General features: G+C 41.5%; 1 protein-coding gene across 5 annotated transcripts in view; it reads left to right on the forward strand.

The window, feature by feature from the left end:
* Positions 1 to 12,500, forward strand: part of LOC119168836 (uncharacterized) — a 46,570-nt gene that overhangs the window by 24,431 nt on the left and 9,639 nt on the right. For all 5 annotated transcript variants that reach the window (XM_075884025.1, XM_075884023.1, XM_037420151.2 and 2 more), the window contains 2 exons: positions 990 to 1,303; positions 6,835 to 7,533. In XM_075884025.1, coding sequence (XP_075740140.1) covers positions 990 to 1,303; positions 6,835 to 7,533 — 1,013 coding nt within the window. The remainder of the gene's footprint in view (positions 1 to 989; positions 1,304 to 6,834; positions 7,534 to 12,500) is intronic.

The following is a 12,500-nucleotide window of genomic DNA, read 5'->3' on the forward strand; positions in this document are numbered from 1 at the left end:
ATATAAATGTAACAATGATGCGTTTAAATACTTTTTTTTTCCAGTTGCCATCCACGAATGGAATTTGTTAACCCCTTTCACCACTAATGCCCAGTCATTGTGCGATTTCTTATCAAGAAGTGAAAATAATATCTTTTAGCGTCCTTGATATGTCTGCTTTTCTGTGACATGCAAACCAGCATTCACTTGTATTTGGTGTGTATGGTGTGCATAAGTGCTGATTGTATGCTTCAAGGTTGCTGATTTGTATTTTTACACATTATTTACCAATTTACGATCCTGAAAGTGTTAAGTGCTCTTTGTAACTGTATACTGTAGTGCCCACCTGCTATGGTCTCTTTGGAGACTGGCAGTATTGTGAATAAAGTGCGCAATAATGACCACAGGTATTGAAATTTTCAAAGCCTTCTACTGCAGTGTCCGTCATAATCATGTCATGGTTTTCGTGTGTAATACCTCAACAGCAGTTATTATATGATGACAATATTATGAGCACCTCTCAGATAAAGGAGTGGTACAGCTACTTGAAAGACATCTGCGCAACTGCTGGCAGCAGATCTCGTTGTCAGGTAAAACCTCAACAAGGCAAAATGAGAATGTTGGCTAAGCATGGCTTTTCAGAAAAAGGTTACGTCTCCTTGTGAGTGAGATAGAGGTAAAAAATGAGAGGTATACCATAGTCATTAGGCTGAAAGCCCTATACATATATGTATATCTGGGTGTTTATGAAAGATCATGCTGCTTTGGGAAATACAGCAACTAGTGTTTCTGAATATGTATCCTGCGCTCTTGCTCTTTGTGAGGTTTGCATGTGCTTTTTACCTCAAGCATTCCTAGTCGGCACTGATGTGTGCCTTCTCTGGATGCTGCCATTCCCAACCTCTGTATATTTGTCCAGTAGGCTGCAGTAATTCACTAAACAAGGGTTTTCTCGTAGTGCTTCCTCTTCGGTTGCTAATTACAACAAGCTTTTCTCTTTAAACTTGCAGCCTTCAACTATCAGCTTGTCACGCTACTGTCTGTGGAGGAATTTGGTGCCGGCTTCCCAGTGGCATACTGCATCACCAACCGCACCGACGAGAAGGGGATGGCAATATTTTTTGAATCGGTTCGATCCAAAACAGGGAGAATATCAGTGGATATTTTCATTACGCACGATGCCTCCTCTTTCTACAATGCCTGGACTGAGGTGATGGGATGTCCAGAACACAGAGTGTTGTGTACTTGGCATGTGAGGAAAACCTGGCGACAGACTCTCAACCAGCATATTCAAAACAAAAAGCTCAAGGCCTCTGTCTACAGGGTAACATGCTCTGATCAACAGCACTTTTAAATGCAATGCGTTTCTTAATGAACCTCTGCGACTGCGAGCACATCTTTCTGTCTGTCTGCCCGTCCTTCCGTCTAGCCGCATTCGACTTCGTGCTCTGACAGCTGCCTGCTGGACAGGATGTATACCATAATTATAGATATGACATAGCGTGATTGTATTGTGAACGTGAATTTATGACCAGTCCAAACACGGAAATCCTAACATGTGTGTCATGAACGCGTGATTTACCTTCTATGTTATTGGTGCTTTTGCAGCCGTTTTGTTAGCTTGATAGTTACAGAAATTAATATGACGTGACAACCAGACCATGTCATAACATGCAGATCATGACATGCATGTGATATCCGGCATGATTTACATGACACAGTCCAGGGGAGGAAGTGCTGTGCCATTTGCACCAATCTCGCCTAACGCCAATTTGCGTGTGCAACGCCAAATTAGTAGTTTTATAATTGACCGAGCAACACGCGTGGCCTACACAAAGGATGCAACCGATTTCATATCGAATTAGTTCGGTCACGTCGTATTTCGGTTCATGCATGAATCTTGTTAAAGTGGCATTTGTGTGCATACCTCAATATACGACTCCATATATCATGCTTTAACAGCAAATCTGTTAGCCAAACTATATAAACTGAAAAAAAAAATTAGTTTTACAGTCAAAGCAATGACTGCAATAGCAAGAATTTGTAATGTTGTAATAGTAATGCCGCACGCGCTCATTTCTTTTCATTTTTGACACGGAAACATTAAGCGTGCAACGCTGCTTTGCACAAGCCGCACCTGAATGACAGGGAACAATTTAGATAATCTTCTACCCTTCCGATGAGGTTACGCGCACAATGCGTACATTAGAGTTTATTGTGGAGCTTATGCAGCCGCTAGCGATAACGCTGGAATCTTCAATGGCACATGTATAAATGCCGACACACTTTGCTGCTTGGCAGATTAATGACAGCAGACGCTCTGGTTTGCTGCTATCAGTCTACAGCGTGTATTGCTTGTAGAGTGACGTTTGGTTTTCTGTGCACAAGTTCGCCCAAATAAATTTCACTCATGAAAACACGGGATTCCGCCTTCGTCAACATTATGACCCCCTGACAATACAAAGGCTGAAAGCTAACTCATTTAGATTCGATATCGCGACACTACAAAACGCTGGTGTAAGAGAATATGTACAGCCGCTCTAGAGAAAAATGCTCTTATCGCATAATCTCTTCTTGTTGAGAGTGCACTATGTAGAACGGTTTACGAGTGTTTAGGAGTCGTGCACTGATGCTTTCCAATAGCGCGCGTGCCAACTCATCGCAACCGTGTCCTTAGAATAAAAGTTCACCGGCGCTGCTCTAAAGCGGCCGATCTGCGTCGCCCTCGTAGCGACGCAGATCGGCCGCCTCGTTTTAGTCTTTGTTTGAGCAGTGCTCACCACCCTAGCTTGTGCAATTTTACACGCAGGTAGAACGTACGATGTGTGGGGAATGTTACAAACTTGTAGTTTACTCAGAACATGGCGGCGACGGGGAAAACTCATCGAGTGTCCATATAGTTTGATCATAATAAAAACAAATTCACTTAATTGCCTAGCAGTGGTGGGGCGAGCCCATTCACATTTCTTCACGGTTCTCATGTCAGCTTTGGCACTTCGATGACTGGAACACAAGTTTTTTACATTTGTTTTTATTAAGCCCAATTAGTTTAGTATAAAGATAACTTCTATTATATTAGCTCATTTCTAGTCTTGAGTTGCTGTTCACGTTGTATGCGGTGTTTTAATCACATTTTGAACATTGCAACATTTTAATGTTAAAATTTTGTCATTCTTCTGAGGTCAAGTAGCTGTCCAGAGTGCCGCATATGTTTTTTTGTTGAGTTGCTGTGCTTTCAGCTTTGATGTTGCAAGGCTTGATATAAGGATCAATTTGGGATAAGTCTGGTCACTTGATCAGCATTGAATGCTTAGTAAAAACCACTGAAATTTTTTGTGTTTATGAGACAGCAAAGAGAAAGTGAGAATGAAAATTAACACTGATGTGTGACCTAAGAAATTTGCTCTAAATCTAAATTTTGATGCTCCAAGACACACCTTTTGGTGCTACAGAGCTGCTCCAAAATGCCCATTTTACTGCTTCAAAACCGTAGTATTCCTGCTCCAAAAGCTGCTCAAAAAGATTGAAGCCCGCTTCTGCCCGTGCACAGTCTTGAGGCACTCGTCGCCATTTAATTGAGAGGATGTAATCTAAAATTGGTATCTTGCGACGTGAATGTATGATGACTGTAACACACTGACAGTTATATGAAGCTGATGGTATGCGTCTCAAATGCAAGGTGATCTACATGCCACACTCATAATGCGCTTCTGGCCGGTTTGTTGACTGGGTATACGGTATATGAAAATTATGAACATAAATGACAACCCATGCATCGTATTTACCAGAACATACATTTCAGTAGCATTGCTGCATGTACCTACAACGTTGGACATGGGTGCATGCATGATGAACATGTGATTGCAAACTACATGTTATGACACCTATGATCTAATTCGTCTCAAAGAGAGATTAGTCTATGTATACAGATAATTGCTGGCTGCCTCTCACTACGTCGATTTTTACAGTGTGCGGGATTTTAATGGGTGATATAATTGCCGCTAGAGAGATGCCACCTGCGTGTCATGTTTTTTTGTTTCATGCTTTGATTGTGCATACCTTTGGCGGTAATTACCTATTTATACGTATAATTTACACAAATATTTGAACAAAAACTGAGGTAAGGTTGTGATCCAAAACGCAAATTTTAATCTACAAAGGTGCCTTCCCAGCAGTGGTTGCCAGTTATGCAAAGAAGCTAGCTTTGCAGCAGCAATAGTGAATGCATGTGGATTATCTTTAGATAACCTTCCGTGGGGGGGGGGGGGGGTGCAAATTATATATGAGGAATTAGTGTATATCTTACTAAAAACCAGCAGACAATAAAGCAAAAGAAAGTATAATAAATGTTAATTGTGCTGTTTTAGGTGTATTGCAGTAACTGTGAAGAAAGTTGGCCTCCAGAGGGATCGAACCTACAACTTTTGAACGTTGGGCAAATAAAGTTTATTCAACTCAGCTTCTGTGAGCTGAGCTGCAGCGGCAGTTGTCCCCTGTTCACTAGATGGTTATAGTTTAGCGTTAGCATGATAGCGTGGGTTAAGGGATCGGCATTACCGTGCAGCATAGGTCTGCAAGCTCATTCATAGGTTGACTCACTTAGACTCTGAGTTTGAGTGAGTCTGGGCGAGTAATCTTTTGGTGAGTGTGAGTCCAAAGCACAAGATACATTTGTTAAGTGAGTGTGAGTGAGTTCCACATTTTTTTGCTGACCTTGAATTTTATCTACTGATCTTCAACATTACTATCACCATTATCTGCATTCGCATTTACACTGACATCAACCCACGCATAATACGAAGTGGTATCGTTCATACACTATTTCAATGTTTATTAAACCGAGGCATAAGTTATGTTAGGTGGTATTCGGCAACTTTCATAGAGAAGTTCTTGATTAGTAAATCTCATGTTTTCATCTTTTTTTTTTTTCAAGAAAAATGCCCTTACTGATTTGCAACCACTCCTATTTTGTATGCAAAGATACTATATGAAGAAGAGCCCCAATTACGTGAGATATTTGTGCGAGAGAAGTAAAAAAAAAAACAATTCTAGGCTAACGGACTCATCAGTCGACTTACTTGAACTCACTCAGACTCAGATGGCGCCATTGATGAGTTTGAGTGAGTCTGGGTGAGTAATATTTTGGTGAGACTGAGTCCCAGCAAGTCTGGTCGAAGAAAATTTTCATGAGTGCGAGTCCAGCTCAGGAAAAGTTTGGTGAGTCTCAGTCCGAGTGAGCCCCAAGTGCAGAATATATTTCATGGGTGAGTCTGAGCAAGCTCCACAAGTTTTGTCGACCTATGTTGTGCTGCAAACGTTCGTTGTGGACAACATGTTTTAGTTAGTGAAATAGCATTTACGTGACCAATCTGGGACAGTAGCGTCACATAGAGAAGGGTGAAAAAAAAAATGAAATAAATAAGACACTGAAAATGCTCCTGCACACAGCATTATTACCAATTTTCGTGGTAATGAAAAAAGTAAACAAATATAAGCCATGCACCAAATGTGGAAACTTTTATGTTACAGACTTGCTTACGCCAACCTTCTAGTCAGGCCTAGACAGTGGAGGATCCATATTGCGTTCTGTAGGGGCGGTCACCCTTCACCCACCACAATGTCAGTGTCAGTAACCTCCCCCCCCCCCCCAACTCTGCTTCAGTGCTCATAGTCCACCTCCTATCACCAATGAGAACAATTGAGCGAAACCACTGTGAGCACATATTAACAGTATTTATGCTATGAAGGGGTTCTTCAGCTAGCAAAACGAAGAGGTCATCACCACGCCTCCCTCTACATTGTTACTTGAGGTGACCACACCCCTGAAATGAGTGGCTGGATCCGCGTTTGGACCTAGGGATGTTTGAATTGGGAAGCAATCTCAAAAACTAGGCGAAGTTTACGATTGAGCGAACTTGGACGTGTCAGGGAAGCATAGTGAAATATACTGCAGAAATAATCATGGGGGGGACACAGATAGCTGTTGCAAGTCCAGTGATGTGCGTGTTTTCTACCTGTGTCCCTGTGGCTATTTGTGGTGTGTGTTTCACTGGGCAAAGTTATCCGCAATAATCTATCGTCGAAGCTACCTGGAGACAAGTGAGGACGTTTTACACAGTCGTTTGCTACGAAAAATGTAGGTCTGTGCACCCCAATTCGAAGTTCTGTTCAAAGCGGCCATCCGAAATCGTCGCCATGTTTTAAGTACACTTGTAGACCACGCAAACGTGGTAACAATAAACCTAAAAAATAGGATGCATCCGGTAAATGCTACGGGTCACTTAGTAGTAGTAGTAGTAGTAGTAGTAGTAGTAGTAGTAGTAGTAGTATTTTTATTTACAGTAAGCCGGATACAGAGCTCACTGCAGGGGCAAAGGGCTAAAGGCGAACAGCCTGACAAAGGCCCTTGTCCCTCCGCAGTCCGTGACAGTGCAAAGCTTAGACATCAACATAGCTTAGCATAGTGCGTATGCACGTTTCGATCCCGCTATTCCGCTGAATTATATAACTGTCTACTTATCGGGCATTTATGGGCATGCGAACCTGAATGTGCCAGTCAGCACTGCCATTGGTGTGTGTTGCGCAGGCTCAACAACTGCAGGTTTTTTAAGCATTCTGAAGAGGATGCAATAGCCTGGCTAGGTTCGAAAACAGCGTGAAGACATAGAAGCAGTGGTACTTGGTTTTTTCACAAGTGTTGTTATAGGTGGTTGAGCTTCCAGCTTATCAACAATTCATGTAACTGTAATTTTGATTTTTCTGGAGCAGAACTGGGCCTACTCCCAAGATATTATTTTGGAAATAAATGTTTGTTCACTCATTCATTCATTCGTATTGTTTGTTCGTGGTATGCAGGAATTCCAAAAGGTCATGGACAACCCCTACGAAAGAGTATTCCAGCTTGACCTCAAGAACTTCTTGGCCTGGTGCGATTTGAAAGCAGAGACGCAGCCTGCCATCCGGGACATCAAACATCAAGTAGAATATAATTACGCATACCACAGAAATGCTTGGGCAGCTTACTTCCGCAGGACAGCTGGTGTTGATGCAAGCATGAGACACGACGCAGTGCACATGATCCTGACGCATTGCTACTCACACAAGACGACCAACAAGCGAATGGACAGATTAATCTCGGTGCTGTTAAAGCTGACGAGGAGCAAGATTTTTGCTCTTCTTCCTAGAGTAATTAGAAGAAGCAAAGACAGGTTTGACCAGGACACAGAAATTAGGCACAAAAGAGGGCTAGACATCTCCAGAAGGGACATTCACAAAGTTGCTTCCAAGCAATGGTGCATTTGCTCCCAAGCAGGCCACGGTCTGGAGTACATTGTAACACAATGGGCCCCATGCAGAGAGCGGTGCAGAAAAGCCTGCCCCGACTGCCGAGTGTGCATCCACATGGCAAGCTGCACGTGTCCGGACCACATGTCGCGGAATACCATCTGCAAGCACATTCATGCAGTGTTTAAGCCTAATGACAGTGACACAAGCCATCTGAGTGATCGCAGTGACGTGCCCCATGTCGAAAATATGGTACCTGCCTACTACGGGGTAAGCTCGTTCATTTGTTAATCCAAACTTTGAAATCTTAAAAAGGGGCCTTGCAACACTTCTTTAGCATTGTCAGAAAACGCTACCGATTCATAGTCGATGCCCCTGCGAATGTGCGAACGAAACGCTGTAGCGTATAGCATGCGGGCTGGAGATCACAATTAATATTCAAGGTCAGCTAGAAATCGTTCTCTCCTTTTTCTACAAATGATGCACTATAAGGTTGAAAATGACTCGTGTTCCAATTTCCTCTGCTGCTAACGATGTTTGTATACTAGACAGATTGGAGTCTGTGTATGATCACTTTTTGAGTACTTTGGACACTATGTGTGACGCTAACTCTCTCTGGGTGAAATTTAAGAACACAGTACACGCATGCATTGACCTCTATGTTCCCTTCCGCTATCGACCAGCAAATCCCTCGAATCCATGGATCACCCGTGACATCATTCATTTAAAAAGGAAAATTAATCGCTTGAACAAACGGTTCAAAAGAAATCGTAATACAAAGCTAAAGGAAGAAATTTCCCAACTCTCTCGTAAACTAAAAGACCTACTGCAAACAGAGCGGCGTACATTTTACACTGTGCGCTTGAGTAGCATGATTAAAGAATCGCCCTCCAAATTTTGGCGAGGTATAACCCCTAAGCACTCGGAAACTAGCACTTTCGTAATAGATAGCATCTGTACCTCAGATTCTACAGAAATCTCGAATTCATTTAACGAAAACTTCAAGTCCGTATTTACAGTTGACGACGGAACTATCCCGCCTTTCGATAAATATAAAATGCTGCCATCTGTTGAGGATGTTATCATTACCGAACCCGGTGTACTTAATCTGCTCCTCAACCTAGATGAAAAAAAATCTCCAGGACCTAATGATATACCCAATGCATTTCTGAAAAGATACGCGGAGTGGTGCGCCAAATTCCTTGTTATTATTTTTACTTTGTCTCTTTCAACTGGCGTCCTGCCGGAAGATTGGAAAGTGTCCAAAATAAATCCCTATTTAAACAAGGGGATAAACAGTCAGTTACGAATTACCGTCCTATAGCTTTAACCAGCACTTGTTGTAAATTATTAGAGCATATCATTCATAAGCACATATCTACTTTTTTAACAACGCATTCGATTCTCTCTTCAGCGCAATATGGTTTTACGCGCGGCTTTTCCACTGTGACCCAACTTGTCGAAACCGTACATGACTTCGCCGTGACTATCAATGATTGTAAGCAAACAGATGTGATATTTATAGATTTCGCGATAGCGTTCGACAAGATATCTCATGTAAAACTAATGATCAAACTACGTGCCGTTCTTAAAAATGATAAACTTTGCAGTTGGATTAAATCATACCTTACTTCTCGTTACCAATATGTCATCTTCAGCGACACTCCTTCTAAAACAGTACCTGTCACTTCGGGTGTACCCCAGGGTTCGGTTCTGGGTCCGTTGTTATTTCTTCTTTATGTTAACGACATTGTTGGCGAGCATGACATGAAAATTAGATTGTACGCTGATGATTGTCTGATTTATTCTGCTGTAGACTCTTTGGATGACCAGATTAACCTTAATTTGAAGCTGAACGATGTTATTTAGTGGTGCAACACATGGCAGATGTCTGTTAATTATAAAAAAAGTGCTGTTATGTCAATCACAAACAAGAAGCAACCCCTTATTTTCAATTACACAGTCGAGAATAACGTTCTAACGCGAGTAACTGAGTATAAATACCTTGGTTTACATATATGTAACAACTTGCATTGGGATAAACACATTACAAACATTGCAAATCAATCAATGTATAAACTTCACTACTTGAAAAGGTCTCTCAGAAATGCTCCAACAAGCATAAAATTACTAGCCTATAAAAGCATCGTGTTACCAATTCTTGATTATGGAAATGTAATTTGGGACCCTTTCACGGCGGCTAACTTATCTAAATTAAATCGTGTACAAAATAAAGCAGTCCGTTTTATCTTCAATTGCTATGGCCGCACATCAGTTTCGGAACTGACAGTCAAGGCTGGTTTATTGAACATTGCAGACAGAAATAAATTATGCCGCTTACGCTTTCTTTTTAAAATTGTGAAGAACCTTCTCAAAAGCGATACTCATCAATACTTAACGTATTTTTCTTCAGGTCATTTATCCCGCCACCGTCACTCGCTGAACTTAACCCCCTTCCAGCCGAGAATCAATGTCTTTAAGTATTCTTTTTTTCCAAGAACAGTGAATGAATGGAATAGCCTTGAAAGTCATGTTGTCGAGCAAACTGATATTAACAAATTTGAAAGCCTACTTGACTTTTAAACTTTTCTGTCTTGTTGATCACTTGATACGTGTTCTGGTTCTCGGTGTATATTGCACTCGCCGGACAATAATGTGTACTCTTCTTTTTGCAGTGTGTGTTGTTGCAATGCATGTATCGGTTTATTCTTTTCTTTTTTTGTGCCCTTCGCGAGATCTTATTCACGCGCCACTGTGAATTGGCAATCAGTTCAATCTGGTTATGTTATGCGTTCGTTTTGTCTGTTTCATTGTGAAATGTAGCACACATTTCTTTCCACCCTGCTACGACCCCTTAACTGGAGTCAGCAGTATTGTAAATATACCCGAAGGACACGCCATGTACTCACATTCAGGGTTATTGGCTGATTTGAGAATCCTGTGCTGCACAGTTATCGTGGCGGTCACGGGATGCCACGCGATCGCACGAAAAGCAAGCTGTGTGTTTAAAAAAAAAAACAAAGTGCTCAGGGCCATGACGAGCGCATGACATCTTCTTTCTCTTGTGCCATCCCTCCATGCTCATCTTCCAGCATTCTATTAGAGATGGGAGAAATCAATTACAGCGTGCCCCAAATCTTTGTAAATCCGCTCGTACTGGAATGATTCTAAGAGTTTTGCTGGCGGTCAGTTCATAAGGCAGTAAACTCTGTTAACAAACTTGTTCGAAGATTACTCCGAAAAAAAAAAAGTGTTGCATGGTCTCTTTAACAAGAGATGAAAAGAGTTCAGTGGCACAGGTGCAAATCTACATCTAAAGTTTATTGAAAAAAACACACACAAGCTAACCTGGTGCCTATCTGTGTGCACGACCCAGGGAAAACTTTTATCTTGTGGAACAATGTACAGTAAAAGCTCGTTGATACAAATTTTACAGGACCAGGAAAAATGGCCAAATTGAGTGAATGTGGTATTATTGAAAGTGTCAAGAAAACAACGAACAAGTGTTTGTTACATGAATACGCATTCATTTACTTGATGGATACATAGATCTTCTACTTAGTTTGCATAAGAGCAGAGTAAAAGCCGCAATTTTCATTCTACAACCAACTTCGTTCCCGGTGCAAGGTGGTGCGAGAGTTCCATGTTTATTCAGCCCGAAACATGCTCTGCACACTTCACCTATTTTGTGCTGCCACCACCACCACATACACGTAACAATAGTTTATTTGCAAGTAAAATAACCGGCAACTGATAGTTCATTTATCGCTATGTAGCAAACGAGTTTTATGCCACCTGGCCGACCACAGCAGAAACGTCTTAATCATCAGCAGCTTCCGTTGTGTTTGGGCTTTGAGATATCGTGCATGCATTGCATGAAATTAAAATGAAGCCACTCAGTGCCGGATCTGCGGACATAGCCATGGTCACTAGCTGATGAAGATAATGACTTGGAAAGTGCTGCCTTGTCTCGGTGGTCTGTTTTGACCATTGTCACCTTGGTTTTCACTCTTCTGCATTGTACATTTGCGGTGGTTTGTGCTTGGTGAGCTCCAAGGGTCATCCCAAGTAATAGGGTTGTGGCAACATATGACCAAATTAACGAGAGTTTGGTGCCATTGAACAATGCATGTGTTGGCCAAGACCAGGAAACACATCCGAATGATCTGATTTTCCAAATTAATGAGGATTCGGTGAAGGAGTTCTTACTGTATCAGCCAGCTATCGATCGCATTAAGCTATGATAAGTACAAATACCTTCTGTAGCGGCATAAACCCCTAGCATTAAACCCTGCTTGGGGCTAATGACACTACTAAGTGGAATAAGCATGCCAGATTTCGTAGCCATACTCTTTTGTTTCTGAGCAAAACCACATTTAATTTTGTGTTATAATGTAAAATTTGGATCGTAACTCAATAAAAAGGTCACAATTACTATAAGATCTGAATTGCACAAAGTGAAAGCAACAAGCTTTTTTACTACACATGCAAAATTTTGCAATAAAATATGGGAAAATTCATGATATGTAAAGCTGGAACTAAGATGATCCATTTACTCTACCACACTATGCTAGCCGTTTTCGCATTGCAGATGATGCTGTTTAGGCAGTCAGTGTTCGGGTGATGAAATGTTTAAAAAGATACTGACACGAAAATTTTGGCCTCGCGTTTTTTTCAATGAAATGTGTTCCTGGGGGCCTGTTAGTCATAACACTACACATCGTTTTTTGCAGCCTGCGACACATACAGGCTTGTTGCACTACAGTTGCACTCTGTGACAAGCCACAGAGTGCAACTATCACCACCTAGCGGGTGCAACACTCGACCATGTCAGCACTCAAAACTGTGACGCAATTCCGCGCGGTTCGCATCAAGAAATTTAAAATGCGAAGCATTTCTTAGCGAACTTCAGCCACTTTGAGCGTGTCTGTCTGTCTGTCTGCTGTCTGTCTACCCACAAAACACAAGAAAAGCTAAAAAACTTCTTGTAAATGTTCAAAAAAGATAGTCCAAAAGTATAGAAGAAGTCTTGTTGAGATGTTATTTAAACCTGAGCAGCTCGAAAACCTCCTGTACCTGTGCTAACGCCACGTTATTATAGGGCTAGAAAACTTTTAGCAATAAGTCTAAAAAACATCTGTCTAGATTTTTAAAGAACCTTTGTAAACGTTTACTATACTTATATTATCAGTAGCCTAGTAAACTTCTTGCCGAAATTATAAAAAGACTTTTGCTAG

The sequence above is a fragment of the Rhipicephalus microplus genome, unplaced genomic scaffold, assembly GCF_043290135.1.
Source record: "Rhipicephalus microplus isolate Deutch F79 unplaced genomic scaffold, USDA_Rmic scaffold_23, whole genome shotgun sequence".
Taxonomy (NCBI): Eukaryota; Metazoa; Arthropoda; class Arachnida; order Ixodida; family Ixodidae; genus Rhipicephalus; species Rhipicephalus microplus.